Genomic DNA, 19,486 nt, shown 5'->3' with positions numbered 1-19,486 from the left:
AATAAACTGTGGGGCATCCACACCATGCAACTATTACTCTACAACAAAAAGAAAAAAGCTGTTGATACTTGCAACCACTTGAAAATCTCCAGAGAATTATGCTGAGCGAAAAAAAAAAAGTCCCCCCCAAATTACATATTGTATGACTCCATACATATAATATTCTTGAAATGACAAAATTACAGAAATGGAAACCAGATTGGTGGTTGCTAGGAGTTCAGGAGGGGGTTGTCTTGGTAAGCAACTGGGCATGGCTAGCAAGAGGGATTCTTGTGATGATGAAAATGTTCTCTATCTTGACTCCATCAATGTCAACGACTCTATCAACTTGCCTATGATATCGTACTACAGTTTTGCAAGATGTTTCCATTGGAGGGAACTGGGTTAATGGTACACTGGTTATTTCTTTCGACTGTACGTGAATCTACAATTACCTCAAAATATAAAGTTTAATTTTTAAACGGACATGCAAAACGCTAGCTTAAATTTTGTATTAGATCCAACAGGCATAAAAGCCATCAACATTTTAAAACTTCTGCTCTTCACCAAAAGACATCATTAAGAAACTGGAAAGGCAAACCAAAGACTGAGGGAAAATATTTGCAATACCAGCTCTGACAAAGCACTTGTATCCAGAGCACAGAAAGAATTTCTACAATATGAGCAATACAATGCAATTAAAACCACAGTGGGACAGGACTTCACAACCGCTAGCATGCCTAAAGTTGGAAAGACTGACAATGCTACGTTTTCACAAAGATGTGGAGTAACAGAAGGGTCACATATTGCCGCTGGAAATGTAAAATGGTACAAGTGCTTTGGAAAACTTCATGGCTTACCTAGATATTTACCAAAAGAAATGAAAACATGTATTCACAAAAAGACTTATACAGGAATGCTTTTTCATAGCAGCCCCAATCTGGAAACAACCCAAATGTCCATCAACAGGTGAAGGGATAAGCAAATGTGGTGTACTCATACAGGGGAATGCCACTTCGCAATAGAAAGGAACAAACTTTTGATACACACACAGACATGCGTGAACCTCAAAAACGTCATGCTGGGCGCGGGGGGACGACCCAAAAGGCTACACTGTATGATTCTATGTATATGAAACTCCAGAACAGGCAAAATAATCCACGATGATAAAAGTAGATCGGTGGCTGGGTGCAGGGAAGGGGACTGACAGCAAAAGAATAGGAAAGACGTTTGAGGGATAATGGAAATTTTCCCTATCTTGATTATGGTGGGCATAAATGTCAAAATCATGGAACGGTATCCTGATAACGTGTGCATTTCATTTTATATAAATTAAAACTCAGTTGATTTTTAGTACGAAGACAAAATACAAGCCCAAAGGGGCTCTATCAACTTGCTATGAAAGTTTCTAAATGTTTACTCTAAATTTCCGTACTGAACTCTCCCACCCTGTGGACAAAAAACAGCTGTGGTCCGCGGTCCACACTCTGAGCAGCAAACACCCTACCCCACTTTGCCAACTACTCGCTCCTCTAACGCATCTCCCCAGCTCCGCCTTTCCAACTCTAGACCGGAAAGCCCGGAGGCCAGCAAGGGGGAGGCTCCCGACAGAGCCCGCGGTCACTGGGTCTTGAATACGGGCTTGCGCTGCAGCCGCAGCACCCGGTAGGTGTTCAGGCCCGGCACGTCGAAGCCAGGGGACAGTCCGTGGCGGTCCAAGGGGTAGAAGTTGACGAGCTGCCCGTGCTGCGCCTCGAGGGAGAGCCAGGCGTCGCCAAGCGGCAGCTCGCAGGGGAACTCGCGGGCCACGTGCAGCTGGAAGACGCGGCCGCGCAGGTGACGCAGCGCCAGCGTGCGGAACGCGGGGGGCACCAGCGCCTCGACGCGGGGCCCGAACTGGCGCAGGCGCAGCTCGCCCTCCGGCCCGGGGCGCACCTCGTAGAAGGTCTGGTTGGAGAAGGTGAAGTAGCCGGCGAAGGGGCGCGCGCTGGGCGGCGGGGCGGGGCTGGGCTCGGCCTCGCGTAGGGCCCTCTCCATGGCGGGCAGGAGCACGTCGTAGGCCTGCGCCACCAGGTCGCGCCCGGGTGGCCGCGGCCCCGCCAGCAGCAGCACGAGGCTCAGGCGCAGCGGCGGCACCAGGGAGAAGGTGGCGGCGTAGCCGTCCAGGTCGCCGTCCTTGCGCACCACGCGGTAGCCCCCCTGCGCGTGGAACTCCCACGGGGTGCCCGTCTCGTTGGCGAAGTAGGCGCCCGAGCAGGCCAGCAGCGGCGCCAGCAGGGCCTTGGCCGCGTCGGGCCGCAGGAGCGGGGGCCCGCCGCCCAGGAGCACCATGGCCAGCTTGGCCAGGTCTGCCGGGGTGGAGTACATCTGGCCGGACGGCCGGTACCAGCCCAGGTCGTAGAGCGGCGCCGGCCGGCCGCTGCCGTAGAAGCCAGCCGCCAGGCGGGCGCGCACTAGGGGCGTGAGGTCGAAGCCCGTGTCCTCCATGCCCAGCGGTTCCAGCACGTTCTCCAGGATCCAGCGCTGGTAGTCGCCCTGAGCAGTGTGCGCTGCGAGGACATGGGCCAGAAGCGAGAAAGCCAGAGTGCTGTAATGGCACCTGGAAGAGGAGGGGTGGAAACTGGGATGCGGCCGTGGGTGAGTATCTCCAGGCCCTGAAGAGCCGGGCCCCACCTGCTCAGACCGAGATGCCACCAGAGGTTCGTTGGAGTGGGCGCGGTTGAGAAGGAACCTGCTTCATTGCATCCCAGGTGGTCAGACCCAGCAGACACCCCAGAGATGATTGACTACAAGGCATTATCCTACATCTGGGGAGACTAAGGACCAGAGAGGGGCAGAACTGGCCAGAGTCACACGGCAACTTGGGGAAGAGTTGGACACAGCAACACATCTGGGAAAGTGGTAAAACAAATCTTTTTGGTCCTTTTTACTTTAGTATAATTGATTTTATCAAATGGAAAACTAGAGTCCTGGGGCACCTCGCTGGCTCAGTCAGCTAAGCATGAGACTCTTGATTTCAGCTCCGGTCATGATCTCACAGCTCATGGGCTCAAGCAGCACAGATCCTGCTTGGGGTTCTTTCTCTCCCTCTCTCTCTGCCTTCCCCCTGGATGTGTGCTCTCGCTCTCTCTCTCAAAATAAATAAATGAAACTTAAAAAAAAATAAGTTCACTGTTCACTCACAAGAATGCACACTACATGAGGAAAGCCTGCTTGTAATTGGCTCCCTGCTGTATCTCAGTAAGTAGGTGTTGTATCTCGGTTGAGTAGGTGCTCGATAAAAGTTGAGTTGGTGAATCGACAGACTACGAGGTTCACACAGAACTGAACCTGGGCCCAGCTTCCCCCTGCCTTGCAGTGCCAGCCTGTCTGGGCCTGTCTTCCCAGCTGTGGACTAGGGGATGCATTCAGGGATCCCTGCATCTCCCTTGGCTCCAGATGTCTAGGGTGAGATGACTCAGGCTCTCTCCTAGGAGGGGTGTGTCACCTCTGGAGGTTCCTAATGTCGGTGGGGCCTCAGACACACTCCTCACCTGGTTCCCGGGTCTGCCACCAGCACATCATCCTTGAGCAGGCTCAGGGCCTCCTGGGTGCTGCCCCTCCACAGCAGGGAAGTAGAACGGAGCCTTCTGGGCAGCCCTGGGGAAGAGCAGTGATCAGAACTGCTGGGCCAGCTGAAGGTGGGATAGTGGCCCCTGGATGCACTCCCTCCCCCACCTTCCGTGGATTGAGAGATAATGACCGCAGAATCACTTCAAAAAAAAAAAAAAGTCTAGCATGGACTCTAACCCTCCCTGTGTTTGGTTGGGCAAGTCACTTAGCCTCTCTGAGCCCCAGTCTTCCTATCTTCCTATCTTCCCCAGTCTTCCCTTCCCTATCTTCCCGGAACACAAGGGAAATCACTTAATTTCCTATATCATAGGGCTCAGGTGAGATAAAATGCTCAGCTTGGGGCCTGGCCATAGTAACTGCTCAAAAAAAGAATTGTTATCATCAACCCACAGAAGTTTGATTCCATAAAATTCTTGAGGTCAGTACCCAAACAGGTTTTGCCAAACTGGCTTCTCTGACCACTTGGAATTTTTTGTTTATTGGATGTGACACGTATGGGAAGGATTACAGGACTGGGATTCTTTCCATCCCTCCACCCGGCAATAGTTTTCAAGCACCACGTTTTGTTCCAAGGTCTGTTCTGGGTCCTGGGCATTCAGCAGTGAACAAAATAAAGTCCTTGACCACATGGAGTTTCCATTCTAGTGGAGGGGACAGATGATAAATAAATACTCGTGCTATGGGGTAAGAAACGAGGGATTGTTATTTGATACAAGGTGATCAGAGGAAGGCCTCACAGAGAAGGTGACCCTTGAGCAGGTGAGAGCTGGAGGAGGAGAGGGGGAGAGCCAAGCAGCAGTGCGAGGGAAGAATGTCATGCAGAGGGAAGGTGTGGAACAGCCAAGTGTGGAGGCCCTGAGGCGGGAGTGACTTAGCTTGTTTGAGGACCAGTGTGGAACAGCCAGTGTGGCTGAAGAGGAGTGAGAAGGGGAAGACTTCGGAGGTGAGAAGTACTGGGGGTGCAGGCACCAGGTGTCATGGGGTGCTACAGGGTACTGGAAGGACTTGGCCTTTTCTCTGAGTCGGATGTGACCATGGCTGGGGTCGTGAGCAGAGGAGTGATGAAATCTGACGTATATTTCATCAGGGTTGCTCTGGTTGCTGTTTGAAAACAGACTTGGCGGGGGGGGGGGGGGGGGGGGGGCAGAAGCAAGGAAGCCTGTAAGGAGACTTGAAAAATCCGCATTTTTTTCGTGGTGGCTGGGACTCGGGAGCCAGCTGTGGAAGTGGTGAGGACGGGTTGGGTCCTGGATCTCCTTTGAGTGTGGAGCCAACGGAATTTGCAACTTGAGGGGATGTGGAAGGTATGGGGGTTGGAGGTATCAGGGGTGACTCAAAGGCTTTTGGCCTGAGCAACTGGGAGATGGAGTCCCAGGCCCCGGGTGTAAGTTCTGACTCTGGAACTTCTTGCTGTGTGGCCACAAACCATGTACCTTACCTCTCTGAGCCTCTACTTGTTCCTCTTTAAATGGGCTGCAGCACCTGCTGTGGTTTCCCTAGGAAGTGTTAGAAGGCTTAACTCAGAGAATGGGTGAAAAGCTCCAGGAACGGGAGACAGCTGTAGATTACAGTGAGAGTCGATCATAAAAGACATTGAGAGCCTAGAACAGAGTTATTCAGGCAGCTGTTGCCTCAGCTGGCCCCTTGGGACTGTAGAAGACATGTAGGATATTTTAAAACTAACCAAACACCCTGGGCTTGGTTCCCTGAGTATGGATGAAGAAGAGTCCACAATACACCCCTAGAGGGAGCCCTGGAGTCAGAGTTATAACCCAGGTGGATTGAACAGGATGCAGGAAGAGCCTAAGTAAGCCTGAAGGCTCCTTACCTGCATGGCCCCTTCCAAGGCCTATATCTAACTTGGAATTTTTAATAATGCATTCTTAAAGAGGGCCCCCATAATTACATCCTCATCAGGCCCCACTGCACCTAGGTCTAACCCTGGCTAAAATAACCAAAGCTACATTGACAAGTACCTGCTGTGTGCCAGGAGCTCTGCTAAGTGTTTTTACACTCATTATCTCATTTAATCCCCAATAATAAGACAAACCACAGTCATTTTACAGGGGAGAAAAATAAGGCTCAGAGAAGTTCAATGACTTGCCCAAGATCACCCAGCTGGGAGAAGGCAGAGCTGGAAGTTCAGTGCTCATGCCCTTAACCATCAGGCCACCCTCCCCCAAGAAGAGTGACCCTGTCCTGCCTGAGCTGCTTCAGGAGGTTCCATCCTCTCGCTGAACCTCGGGTACACCACCTGGGCTCAGGAGTGATAACCAGCCATGTCCATTGACTAAGACCTCAGGCCTTTTGAAACAATGAAATGGCATCGTTTCAAATGAAATGGCCTGGGTGGCTCAGTGGGTTAAGCGTCTGACTCTTGGTTTTGGCTCAAGGTTCATGAGTTTGAGCCCCCGTGTCTGGCTCTACACTGACAGTGTGGAGTCTGCTTGGGATCCTCTGTCTCCTCTCGGCCCCTCTCCCTGCTTGTGCACTCTCTCTCTCTCTGTCTCTCTCGAAATAAATAAGTAAACTTAAAAAAATGGCAGGCACATGTATGTCCATTTAGTTTATATAAACGTATTATAGAGTAATATGTACATTACACATTCTTACACGTATTCATTCATACACATATGTGCACTTTGTGTGTATATTATTTTATTTATTCAAAGGGTAGCATATAATATATGCTGTTTGAGCTTTTTCCCCCACTTAACACTGTATCTTATTCCATCTCAGTACATAAACAACATTATTCCCCTTTTTTCTAACGCTACATCTGATTTGATGATATAGCCGTGTTACAGTTTGTTTAGCCGCTCCCCTGCTTATAGATATGTAGGTGTTTCCGTCTTTTGCCGTTACAAACAGCGCTGCAGTGAATGCATGCAGACCTCACACCACACATGTGTGAATACATCTGTAAGAGAATCTCCTAGAAGGGTAATTGCTGAGCCAAAGGATCTATGCATTTTTAATTGTGGTAGATATTATCATTGTCCCCCATCCAGGTTGCACCAATGTAAATTCCCACCACTGATGCATCAGAGGGTCTAGTTCACCATAACCTCACCAACCCAGTGCACCCACCATTTTGGCCTTTGCCAAGGGGAAAAATGTCTCTCCGTGGTTTTAATTTGCGTTTATGTTGTTATGAATGAGGTTGAACATCTTTTAATATGTTTTCATAGTCTTAAGGGCCATTTGTATTTCCTTTCCTGTGAATTGTCTATTCTGTTCCTATTCTTCACCCATTTTCCTGTTGGGTTGTTAGTCTTTGTATTGATTTGTACGTAATCTTTATATATTGAGGGAAATTAGGTCTTCATTGTAGATCTGTGTACAAATATTGACCTGTTCTTGACCTAATAAGCAGATCTTGACTTTCAACTTGCCAACTGATCTTGATTTGTCCCCTTGATCTAAACTCCCAGATTTCACCTCCGCTTTTACCTCACCAGACCTTTCTACCCCTGGTCCACCATCCAGGGCGGGTGAGAGGGAGGTGTGGCCGGCCTGGCTGCATGAGAACCTGCTGCTCAGTTGCCGCCCCTGAAATGGTTTGGGCTGAGCTGCAGAACTTCAGGGCTGCTCACCTGAGAGCTGGCTGGCCATCCTTCGGAGGGTGACGGACGAAGGCCTTGGGGCTGGGCCCACCTTCTCCAGCTCATCCATCAAGCTCTGTTGTTCAGGGGCTGATGCCATGCCCAGCGGGTTGTTAATGGTGAAGGTGCTGGCATACCGCTCCAGAGGGTCATCTAGAGAGGCTACAGTGCCCTCCTCCCACAGCCGATACAGCATGAGGACTGGAAAGATCTTAGAGATGCTGGAGATTCTGGGAAGTGTTAAGCACACAAGGGTGCAGAGGATATACAGTTGGCCTTACAACCTCCGTCCTGCACCCCAGGTCCCAACTTTCTAATGCTCTAGGAAAGCACTGAGTCCACCCTCTTCAGTGTCTCAGACGGAAATTCAGCAGTCTCTGTAGAACTGCCTTCGGGATGTTCGAGAACATAGCACAGTGGCAGGTGGACACTCTTGAGTGCCTACCCCGTGCCAGGCCTTAACCCAAGCCCTTCCCATTCTGGGATAGACATAGGTTGGGATCATGTACCTCTGCCTCTTACTAGCCAAGTGGTCTTGGGCAAGTACTAGATCTCTTTCAGTTTCTGTTTCATTGTCCATTTCACAGGTTGTAGAAAAGATTGAGCGAGATTGGGCATGTGAAGTGCTTGGCAACATACCTGGAAGGTAGGTAGCAAGTGTTGAGTAAGTGATAGCAAATGCAATTGTGGGCCCAGGCCTGGCACGTGGCAGGTGCAGTGTGAATGGAACCTCTGTAATCCTCACAGTGTCTCTGGGAGTGAACGTGTTCCCTTTGCATCGTCAGCTTGGAGGATCCTGCAGGCAGCACCTAGGAGGGGAGACTCTGGGTGTGCCGCAGGGGGTCCCAAGTTTCTTCCGTCTGGACCACTGCCGCCAACTAACAGCGACCCGGGGCAAGGGCCCAAGAACTGGTTACAGTTCCTTCGTGGCATATAGTAGGGTGTGGGAGTGGGACACAGGGAGCGTTTTCTAGTTAGGGAGGTTCTGGGCTAAGGGCTCTCCAGAAGAGATTCCTTCCTGACTTGTTACCCCTGAGGTGTGATGTTGGGCACTCTCTGGTCCTCTCTGGCCCTCAGTCTCCTCATCTATAAAATTGTCAGGACTTAATAAAGGGTCCTGGCAGCTTGGACCCCCAGTCATGATTCTCTTGAGTCCCCCTACCTCCTAGGTCTCCCTTGTCCTCCCATCCCATGCCCCCCTCCACAGGACCCCAGAGGTCACCCAGCTGACCGGTACATAGTGTATTCATTGGGGGGCCCAGAGGCCGGGTCTGATCCATTCTTCCTCCCAAAGTTCCCGGTCCAGAGCACGGTGTCATTGTGGATGACAACTGCAGACATGGCAGCCAGGCCCGGGGCAGACAGTGCCTGACGCAGGATCCTGTCCACCTTGGAGGAGAAGAGCAGGAGTGCAGGCGCAGACAAACACTCCTCTGGTCCTGCTTGCCCTGCGCATTCCCACACCACACCCTGCACACAGCGCCCCCTGCCGGGACCCCCTCCATTCTCACCACCCCACCCCCCCCACCCCCGTGGCTGGAGCCTCAGACCTCAGGTTCTCAGACCCCCTGGGATTGGACCCCCCACCCAGTTACAACCAGAGCAGCTCCTCTAAATTTGTTTTTATGTAGGGCTTCCTCGTAAGATTTCTGTTCAAAGAAAATTTCTTTGGGAAAATGTAAAAGGAGAGAGGGGTTAAACTACTGATGTCGTTGAACCCTTGTCTGCTGCTCTAGAAAACCTCATGAAGGCCTGGTCTGACCCCCTAATGTTGGAGGATTCACTATAGAGGCCCCTAGACCCTCTTTGAACATTTATTGAAAGGACATTGTTTTCAATAATGAAATACAGTGACAATGGTAACATCCAAAGTTATTGGACATTTGGAATGTGCCAGGCACAATATAAAGCGATTTTCATGTATTGTCTCATTTTAAAAAAATTTTTTAATGGTTTTTTTTTTTTTTGAGAGAGAGACAGACAGAGAGACAGAGTGTGAGTGGGGGAGGGGCAGAGAGAGAGAGAGGGAGACACAGAATCCCAAGCAGGCTCCAGGCTCTGAGCTGTCAGCACAGAGCCCTACACAGGGCTCGAACTCACAAGCTGTGAGATCATGACCTGATCTGAAGTCAGACACTTAGCTGACTGAGCCACCCAGGTACCCCATGCATTGTCTCATTTAATCCACAACAAGCCAGTGCTAAATTTCTCCCTATGTTACAGATGAGAAGATTGAGTCTATGAGATATGAAGTGACTTGCCCAAGTGGCTAATGGTTAGTGGAGTCAGGATTAGGACCCCAGGCTAACTCTAGCCCTAGGTCCTAATTAACTGCCAGACCTCCTTGCCGAGTGATTTAGCAGGTCCAGAATTGAGTTCTGTTCATGTGTGGTTTCCACCCGGGCACTGACTTTGCTTCTGTTTGCCTCAGTTTCCTCCTCTCCAGATAGGGATTCATGAGGCATTTGTATAAAGAAGCTACCGCATACTAGGTGCCCACTAGAAGCCAGCTACGGTTACTGTTGCTATTTCTTGTTTTAATTGCTATGACCCTGGAGCCTCATAGCACCGTTCTGCTCCCTCTCCTTCACTAAAGCTTTTCAGGTACTTGCAGACAGTGATGCTGTCTCTGCCCAGGCCTTCTCTTACATGGACACGTCACCTGCCTTCCTTTCAACCGTTCCTTGGATGACAGTTTCACACCCCTCCGCTGTGCTGCTGCTTGTACACTTCCAGTCGTGTTTCATTTGTCTGTGTATCTCCTAAGGTGAGTGAGCTGGCCAACAACCCCCTCTAGCGTCAGGCCATCATGCAGTGGTAAGAACTGTGTTATAAGGTGTGTGTGCTTAATTACATTGCAGTGGCCTCTGTGATATGGGCTGTGTCCTCCTCCCCCCGTCCCACCTTTCTCCCTCCCCCACCTGCAGTCCCAGCAACCTGAATTCCCTGGTGGTTCTCTGTGTGTGCCTTGCACTCATTCTGCTGCCTCTGGACCTGTGCACAGGCTGGTCCCTCTATCCGGAGCACATGCTTCCCTCCCTCAGTCTCCCTTACTGTATAAATGCATATCACCTGGGTACTTCCTACTTGTTCACATCTCCGTTTAGACATCATTCCCAGGGCATCTGAGTGGCTCAGTCCACTAAGCATCCGACTTCGGCTCAGGTCATGATCTCACTGCTCATGAGTTCAAGTCCCGTGTTGGGCTCTGTGCTGACAGCCTGCAACTCAGAGCCTGGAGCCTGCTTCCGTTTCTCTCTATCTCTCTTCCCCTCCCCTGCTTACTCTCTGTCTCTGTCTCTCTTTCTCTCTCTCAAATATAAAATAAAAAAAAAAAAACATTAAAAAAAAAAAGTAGACACCATTCCCTCCAGAAGCCTTGCCTGACCCCAAAGCCAATTTCTTTGTGCCCCCGCAGTTCCCTAAATGTCCCCAATCCTCACTCTTACCCCTGTATTATAAATGTTACTTGTCTTGACTATGTCATCACATCCAGACTAGTAGCTTCTTGAGAGCAGGATAGTATCTTCTTCCTGCCATGTCCCTGGTGCTTAGCCCAAAGTAGGTGCTCAAGGATTATATGTTGAATGCATGAGTAAATGACCCTGCCAGTGCACAGTACGTGCCCTCCCCTTCATCCCCCAGGCCTAGCACACACGCCCAGTTCCCTCTTGGGTCATCACTGACCTTTTCCAGGGCCTCCTTCAACACAGGGAGGGGGTGGGCCAGCGGCACAGGCTCAGGGTGTCGGGGACACATCCTCACAGGGGCAGAGGCCACCTCTGGTCCCAAGGAACCTATAGGGAGCATCACATGGTGAGTGGGGGACAGAGCTCAGGGTAGGAGTCTAGGGATCATCCTAGAAGAGGCGGGAAGGTGGCAGCAAAGGCCAGAACCATGCCTTGGGGCTGGCCTTCCCAGCTGGTAACAGCCTCACCAGGAGATAGATAGTAGGGCACAGCGCCCACCATGGGGGCGTATGCCTGAGAGGAGAAGGGACAGTCCCACACCCACCACCTGATGATTGGCCTTCAAAATACCAATTAGGCCAAGGCTCCTGGTTGGCAGCCCTTTTCTCTTGTATGACCAGCTTTCCCCCTCCATGTAGTCAGAGGAGTTAGAAAAGTTCCAGCTCCTTGGGGCAGGCTCAACCGTGTCTGTCTGTCTGTCTGCCTCTGTTTCTCTAGTACAGATTATATATTTGAGTGGAGAGGTGGACTTGGGCCCCGCTTAGGCTTCAGGCCTAAATCATAAGGCCAGTGCCTCTGTCACCAGAGCCGTGTGTCTGGAATATCAGGTCTAAGTCCCATTCTGCTTTGGTCCAGCTGTATGGCTTCCTTGGAACCTCTGGGGACAAGGTGTGGGCCCTGGCAGGACAGGATTCAGGCTGAGAGATCATCGCACGGGCCCCAGAACTCCCCTCATCCTCAGAGAGCAGTGTAGGGTAGTGAGGGTGAAAGCGCCAAGAGGAGCTGCACGCTCCTCAAATCCTACTCAGAACTGAGAGGAGCTTCTCTGTGGGAGGCTCACTATGGCCGCAAATCCTTCCAGCTCCTCCCACCTCTTGAATCCGGCTGGCCTTGTGACTTTGTCAGGACAAATCGATTGTGCACCTTAAGGAAGGTCTCTCAACAAATCCATGACATAGGTTTAATCATTGGAGTAGGGAGGTCTTGGCCCAAACCTAAGCTTTGCTCAGCCTGGGACTCAGGTAGGTCTGGTGCCTACAGCCCTGCATTAATATGCACGTGCACGGGGGCGCGTAGGTGGCTCAGCCGTTCTAGCGTCTGACTTCGGTTTGGGTCATGATCTCACAGTTAGTGGGTTCGAGCCCTGCTCTCAGTGAGGAGCCCGCTTCAGATCCTCTGTCCCCCTCTCTCTCTGCCCCTCCCCCGCTCTCAAAAGTTCTCTCCCAAAAATGAATAAAACCTAAAAAAAATATGCACGTGCCCAAAAAGTCATCTGGAAATATTTGAATGCATATTTGATTCAGTAGATACGGGATGGAGGCAGGGCATCCTCATTTCTAACAACCTCTCAGATGGTACCCATGCAGGGGAGAGGACTTCGATCACTGTGGACAGTGATCGACCCGGTGATGGACCCAAGCAGGTCCACGAACTGTTTGTTTCCCATTCGTGACAAATTAAGTACAAAATTTGAGCGCACACATTTAGAAACTTCTGTAGCAGTTTAATCTGGTAATTTTGTGTGGAATCTTAAAACTTGAGCTTCTGTTCTGTAGTATTTTTTTTTCATTTAATTTCATTTGTACGTATTTATAGTAATAACTGATCTGCTTTGGATTGGTACTTTGACCGTTGGAGAAGCATGGTCCTTTAGGACAGGCTGACCTGCCTACTTGAGGACTGTTTGCTTGAGGGACTGAGAAGCCCCTGATAAAAGAATATACCCTAGAAAGAACAGGTTGGGGTGGGAGAGGAAAAAGCCAGCAAGAAAATAAAAGGAGCCATTTCTGCAGAATGTCTCTGTGGGAATTTGGGAGCCCAGGCCACCTCATCGAGCCTTGGGCATCCGTAACACAAGAGGAACGGAGAGAGACATTCTCCCCAGCGTTAGCAGAGAACTGGGATTCTGGATGATCCAGGTTGGAGGTTGCAGGGGTTGCTATAGCAACAAAGGGCCTGGTGGCCATTGTCAGCAGCGGTGGCTCACTAGCCAAGCTTTGACTGGCCCAGGATGGAGAGGCTCCAACAAATGGCAGCTTCTGTCCACGGACACCTCGTTGTTCCTCCCAGGGTCTTAGATATAGCTGGGGGGAGATCTTTAAAGGGGTGGAGGTAGGGCCTGGAGATCCTACCATGGGGGCTGAAGATCAGGCAAGAGAAACTCTGTTTTACCTATTGGGAGTCCCTGAGCTTTACAGCCAGACTGGGTGGTTTAAGGAAACTCCAGTGGCATTAGGATCCTCATTTTATACCCAAGGGCAACATGACACAGAAAAGTCCCTTGACTGGTCCAAAGATACACAGCTAGTGAGGGTTGGAGTCAGAATGAAGGCCAGAGCTTCTGAGTCCAAATCTTGTGGTCTTGCCCCTACCCCCTCAAATCAGGTGCATCAGCTCCAGGCTCCCAGGCCCCACAGGGATAGGAAGGAAGTCAAGGATGCTTGTGCACTCACTGGTGTCCAGCTTGGGGAGGTGATATTGCCACAGGAAGCAGCCAGTCATAACCACAGAGAGCAGGAAGAAGAAGCTGCAGGAAGCTGGGAAGAGCCACTTCTTTTTCAGTTTCGGCAGGCTGGGCTGCCAGCCCACCTGGGAGGGGAAGGACACAGAGCACGGCCCCCAAGGGGGTCAGCCAGAGGGAGGCAGAAGAGGGACCCCTACCATGCCTTAGGTTCACCCAGACACCACAAGAGCCCACAGCTTGGGGCAGATGTCACACCTGTAAAACCAAGGTCCTTCCCAGTGTGAGCCCTTCAACAGCTGTGCCACGTGTATCTCTGCACCTCTGGGCTTTTGCATGGCCTGCTTCCTCTGCTGGGCATGCCGTGTCTCTCTTGTGTACTTAGTGAAATAGCTAAGGCCGGCTGAAATGCCGCCTCCTCCAGGAAGCCTTCCCCAACTCTCCTCACCCAGACCCCCTCCAAGGCACTTTGGACAAGCCTCCATTGTGGTGGGAGTCCAGCTCTCTAATGCAACAGCTGTTCAACTACTATTAGCTGGTGCTCCTGATGGAGTGTGAGTTCTCCAAGGGCAGTCACCACTCAAGCTTGTTAGATCTTAACGTTTTACCCTGTTTTCCTCATATCTCTACATTTTAAAAAGTACCGCATCAGCTCCTTGTTTGGTTTATGGTCTGTTCATCCCATCCCATTAGAAAACAGGAGTTCGTTCACTCTCCCCCCTCTTTCTCTGCCCCTGCCCTGCCTGTGCTTGTGCTCTCTCTCCCTCTCAAAATAAATAAATAAACATTAAAATGAAAGGAAGGAGGGGCGCCTGGGTGGCTCAGTCGGTTAAGCATCCGACTTCGGCTCAGGTCATGATCTCGCGGTCCGTGAGTTCGAGCCCCACATCAGGCTCTGTGCTGACAGCTCAGAGCCTGGAGCCTGTTTCTGATTCTGTGTCTCCCTCTCTCTCTGACCCTCCCCCGTTCATGCTGTCTCTCCCTGTCTCAAAAATAAATAAACGTTAAAAAAAATTTTTTTTAATAAAAAATAAAATAAAATAAAATAAAATAAAATAAAATAAAAGGAAGGAAGGAAGGAGGGAGGGAGGGAGGGAGAGAGGGAGGGAGGGAAGAAAGAAAGAAAAAGAAAGAAAGAAAGAAAGAAAGAGAGAAAGAAAGAAAGAAAGAAAGAAAAGAAAGAAAGAAAAAACAGGGATTCGTGATTTGTTTTACTCACTGTGGTATTCCCAGTGCCTAGAACAGTCCCTGAAACATAGCAGACCCTGATAAATAGTTGATGATGAATGAATGAATGAATGAATGGACAAACATTCTGGGTGGAGGTGAAGCCCTTTTTGTACCACCTGCAGATTCCAGCCTCCTCCCCTTCTTCCCAGAAGTAGCACCCATTATGATCTTGGTGTTCATCATTACCATGCCTGTTTTCATTCATTTACTGTGTGTTCGTGCCTTCGTAAACAGCACATAGTATCACTTTGCACATTTTTAAACTTATGTAAACTATAACCTACTGTATTATCCTCCTGAAACTTGCTTCCCCACCCCCCCCCACATATGGTACATGTATTCTGTATTATTTGGTTTAACTTCTGTAGAGTATCCTGCTGTGTGAATATACTTCAGAGTATACTAGTTAGAACATGGAGTCTGGGGCCAGGCTGCCTTAAAAACATGACTGTTTTATGCATTTGAGGTGAGAGCACTGTGCCTGGGAGTGAAATTTCTGGGTGGTAAGGGGTGGCCTTTTTCAGGTTCGTAGATACTATCCCATTGCTCTCCAAAGTCGTTCCAGTTAACACTCCAGCCACCTGTGACTCTAATTGCTACTTTTTTTTAAGTTTATTTATTTTGAGAGAGAGAGAACACAAGCAGGGGAGGGACAGAGAGAGTGGGAAAGAGAGAATCCCAAGCAGGCTCTGCATTGTCAGCACAGAGCCCAACGCGGGGCTTGATCCCATGAACCGTGAGATCATGACCTGAGCCAAAACCAAGAGTCAGACAGGCGCCCCTCATTGCTACTTTTAACTTGCATTTTCTTGATTACTAATAAGCTTGAATGCATTTTCCTGCGTTTACTGTATATATTTGGGTTTGCTTTTCTGTGAACGGACTGTTCTTATCCATGGCCTATTTTTTCCTGTTCAACTTTCCTTGTTTATTAGAGTTCAGTATAAGTTCCAGATACTCTCGCTTGTGTTTTGTCTGTTCCCATTATGTTTATGATAACTTGTTGGAGGCAAAATCATGTAGTGGTGAATCTGTGGCCAGACTGCCTAATTCTGAATCTCAGTTCGACCATTTCCTGGCTGTGTGACCTCAAGAAAGTCACTCAACCTCTCTGTGCCTCAGTTTCTGCACCTGTAAAATGGAAGTGATAATAGTGCTTGCCTCATAAATTAAATTAGTAAGGCTTTAGTAGGCTAATATTTTTAAAGTACATTGTTTTGACACGTTGTAAGCTCTATTAGCTATTGTTGAATAGAGGGATTTGGGTTTGCGTTTTGGTTGCTGCCGATCAAATTCATCCATATTGTCTTTTTTGTTTGCTGTGAGTGTGCGTGTGCGTGTGTGTGTGTGTGTGTGTGTGCGTGCATGCACGCACAGGAAATACGTTATACAGAGGTAAATGTAGATTTCCCTACTGTCACACACAAAACTATTTTGGTTATGGTGTAAAGAAGGAAAATCTCATTTTATTTTTTTCCATACAGATAATCAGTCATCTCAGCACGGATTATTAAATACTCCAGTCCTGGGGCGCCTGGGTGGCTCAGTTGGTTAATCGTCCAACTCTTGATTTTGGCTCAGGTCATGATCTCACGGCTCATGGGTTCGAGCCCTGTGCGGAGTGTGCCTGTGACTCTCTCTGCCCCACCCCACTCACGCTCTCTCTCAAAATAAATAAATAAAAATTTAATTAGTTAATTCCAGCCCTGTGCCACTGACTTGTATGCCGCTGGCTCTGAAACATACTAAGTGCCTGTCCATACCAACACCTGCTCTGTAGGCTGTGTTCCGCTAGAGTCTCACTGAGTTTCGATTTCTTCTCTCTCTGTTCAATCCTACATGCTCTTCCGTGATGAAGAGAACTTATACACGAAGCACAGGCACTGTCCTGCAGTAAACAGTCTGGCCAGAGAGGCTTGCTATAATCAGACCCCAGCAGATCCCATGCGGCCATTTCCTGCCTCTCCTCCGCCTCCCCCCTCCCCCTTGCATCTTTAGGCTCCCACACCCCACATCCTACTCTCCGTTGCTTTGCACCTGCCATTCCCTCTGTGAGGGAGGTTCCCTCTGCGAGGGTCTGTGAGACCCTTTCTATCCTTTTCCACCTGACAAACTTGTGTTCTTCCCTGAAAATACATGGGCATTTGCAGAGCCTTCTGATTCTCCCCAAGACAGAACTGAGGGCCTCTCCTCTGCTTCATGCACACCCCTTCTTGCATTGTAACAGTAACCTACACTGGTTACTGCTAGCTTCTTTGTCTGGCTCCCTACTCTGCGGCAGGTGTCTCCAGCACCAGGATCATTCCTTCTTGGCCTTTATGCCTGTAACACTTGTTACTCTGCCTGGCCCTGGCAGATGTTTCAGAAATATGTTTTGAACTTTACATTGTCCTGCAAGTTGAAAGCCTTGGGTTCAAATCTCAGCCCCACTTCCTGAGTCAGTTATAACTATGGCTGGGTCTCTTCCCCTCTCTGGACCTCTGTGTCTTCAGCTGTTAGCAGGATGGACTGACTATTTGTTGAGTTTACCTTTACACCTGGAAATCTCACTTGATTTCCAGCTCTAGAATTCGGGGTTCCCACTAAAGCCACTCTTTATTCATAATTTCCAGAGATTGGAAATAACCCAAATGTCCCTCAACTGGTGAGTGGACAAACTGTGATATATCTGTACAATTGGATACTGATCAGCAGGCGTAAAGGAACGGACTACCGATACAGGCAGTAACGCGAATGAATCTCAAATGCATTATGTAAATGAAGCAAGCCAGACTCAAAAAGCCACAGTCTGTGCAACTGCATTTTTGTAACATTCTGGAAAAGGCAAAACTGTAGGGACAGAAGACCATTCAGTGGCTGCCTGGGGGTAGGAATGGGGGAGATGACAAAGGAACAGAAGGGACAGTGGTAGGCAATGGAACCATTCTGTATCTTGATCGTGGTCGGTCTGGACCGTGTGCATTTGTCAAAACTCAGAATTGTACACCAAAAAGAGTGACTTTTAATGCGTGCAAACTATACCTCCATTTTTAAAAAATGAAGCCATTAAGGAGCCCAAGAGCATTAGGATGTCTCCACTGGTGTCAGGAGTGACATCAGACACAAGACCGTGCTTCAGCCTCGAGCGGAGCGGGGGCTCTCTGGTATTGTTTATGTGGGAGGGAAGTTGGAAGGTGCTCCCTTTTGAGCACAAGCAAAGGGCCACTGGGGCAGGGCCAGTGGCACTAAGGGAGGGCAGCCTAACCTCCCTCAACAGGCACCTATAGCATGGCCAGAATATGGGCATCTCCTTTTCAAGCGAAGAATGAAACTCAGAGACCTTAAAATGACTTACCGAAGTCGTGGACAGCACATGACAGAGCTGGGATTCTAGCTCTGTGCTCTGCACCACCGCATCCCCCCTCACATGTGACTTACATGTGAACCGCACCCCCAGTCTCTAGTTCTCCTCTGAAGCCCAGCCTCATCCCAGGCCTGTCTCCAATCTCAGGATTTATTCCGACAGCCCCAAAGGTGGGGTCAGTATTTAACCTCTAAGCCGCTCACCAGCTGCTCACATTTTGACTTTACAGTAGGAGGCACCAGGCATCTCTCCCCTCTCCCTTCCCAGTTGGAAAACGAGGCAGGGGTAAGGGGTGGGGGTTCAGGAAGAGCCTGGCTCCCCCAAGCCCCACTCGTAACCACAGTTCCCCACCTCCTTCCCCAGGTGGCCTACGGCCCCAAGACATTCCCCTCCTTTCTCCTCACCGCCCACTCTGGTACAACCCTCCTCATCCATTTCTTAATCCAGAATACAATTTCCAAAGGCCATCTGTGTGTTCGGCACAGTGCTATGTCCTGAGGGCACAGAGCCTGTGGCCAACATCTGTCCCCCATGGAGCCGGCAGGACAGCAGACTGGCCACACACCAGGGCTCTGGAACCAGGTGAAGCAAGACTTGATTCTGGTTCTGCCCTTACTGGCTTTGGACGAACGACTTCACCTCTTTGAGTCTCCATTTTCTTGTCTGCGTAATGGGAAGGACCATCGTTCCTACACCTCATAGAATTTAGGTGAGGGTCAATGAGATAATGCATGCAAAGCCCCTAGAACACTGTTCACTAGCTGGTCACTAGTGTAGTAATTTCTCTGGGAGAGAGATGTGAACAGAGCCTGTGCATACAGCTCTTGGGTCTCTGAGGTACCCGTGAACTCAGCCTCTGGGTGGGAGGTGGGGGAAAGCTTCACTGCACAGGCAGTAGGGATGAATTGGGGGGCACTCCAGTCAGAGACCTGGGGATGTGAAGAAGGAGAGGAGTAATTTCTGGTTTGTTTTGAGAATTCAGTGGGTTATTACAGGTAAAACACTCAAAACTGTTCCCGGCCTACAGTGAAAATTCTAGAAATGTTAGCAATGATGATGATGAAGGTGATGAAGGTGATTTGGGTGATTTAGGCCAATATTTGAAGCAAGTTTCCATGGGCTATGCCTCACCTGGGTCATCATTCTCTCCAAGGTGTGGAAGGTTCCAGCTCCTTGAGGATTCAGGCCTACAGTCCGGGAGACCCTGTGAGTGGGAAATCAAGTCAGAGGAGTGAAGGCAAGGAGAGGTCCTGAAGGCTGGAAAAGAGAGGAGGGGACAGAAAGGCTGGAAGACAAGGATGGGGGCTGAGGGTGGGAGGGGGCGAAGCAAACCCTCCCCTTCGTGAAGCTCTGCTTCGAAGGCAGAGGGAACTGAACTCAGAAAACCTGTGGGCTTGACCAGTTGTCCAGGTCTGTCCGGGTCTATCGTGATTTTAGCACTGAAAGTCCCAGATCTCTCAGTTCCAGGAAAATCAGGACACTCAGTCATTGTCCCCACCACTGCCTCCCCGTCCAGCCTCAGAAACAACCCACTCAGACCCCCAGACTCTTAGCCCTAACTCACCCT

General features: G+C 49.9%; 1 protein-coding gene across 1 annotated transcript; it reads right to left on the bottom strand.

The window, feature by feature from the left end:
* Positions 1-1,599: 1,599 nt before the first annotated feature.
* Positions 1,600-13,494, bottom strand: LACTBL1 (lactamase beta like 1). Its single transcript, XM_049617848.1, has 6 exons — positions 13,339-13,494; positions 10,884-10,993; positions 8,428-8,585; positions 7,188-7,426; positions 3,513-3,618; positions 1,600-2,578 (listed from the first exon to the last, which is right to left on the bottom strand). Exons 1-6 carry the CDS (start codon positions 13,385-13,387, stop codon positions 1,600-1,602), a joined length of 1,641 nt encoding a protein of 546 aa, XP_049473805.1. The 5' UTR covers positions 13,388-13,494.
* Positions 13,495-19,486: the final 5,992 nt, after the last annotated feature.

The sequence above is a fragment of the Panthera uncia genome, assembly GCF_023721935.1.
Source record: "Panthera uncia isolate 11264 chromosome C1 unlocalized genomic scaffold, Puncia_PCG_1.0 HiC_scaffold_4, whole genome shotgun sequence".
NCBI classification, from domain to species: domain Eukaryota; kingdom Metazoa; phylum Chordata; class Mammalia; order Carnivora; family Felidae; genus Panthera; species Panthera uncia.
This window is presented reverse-complemented; position numbering and strand designations above follow the sequence as displayed.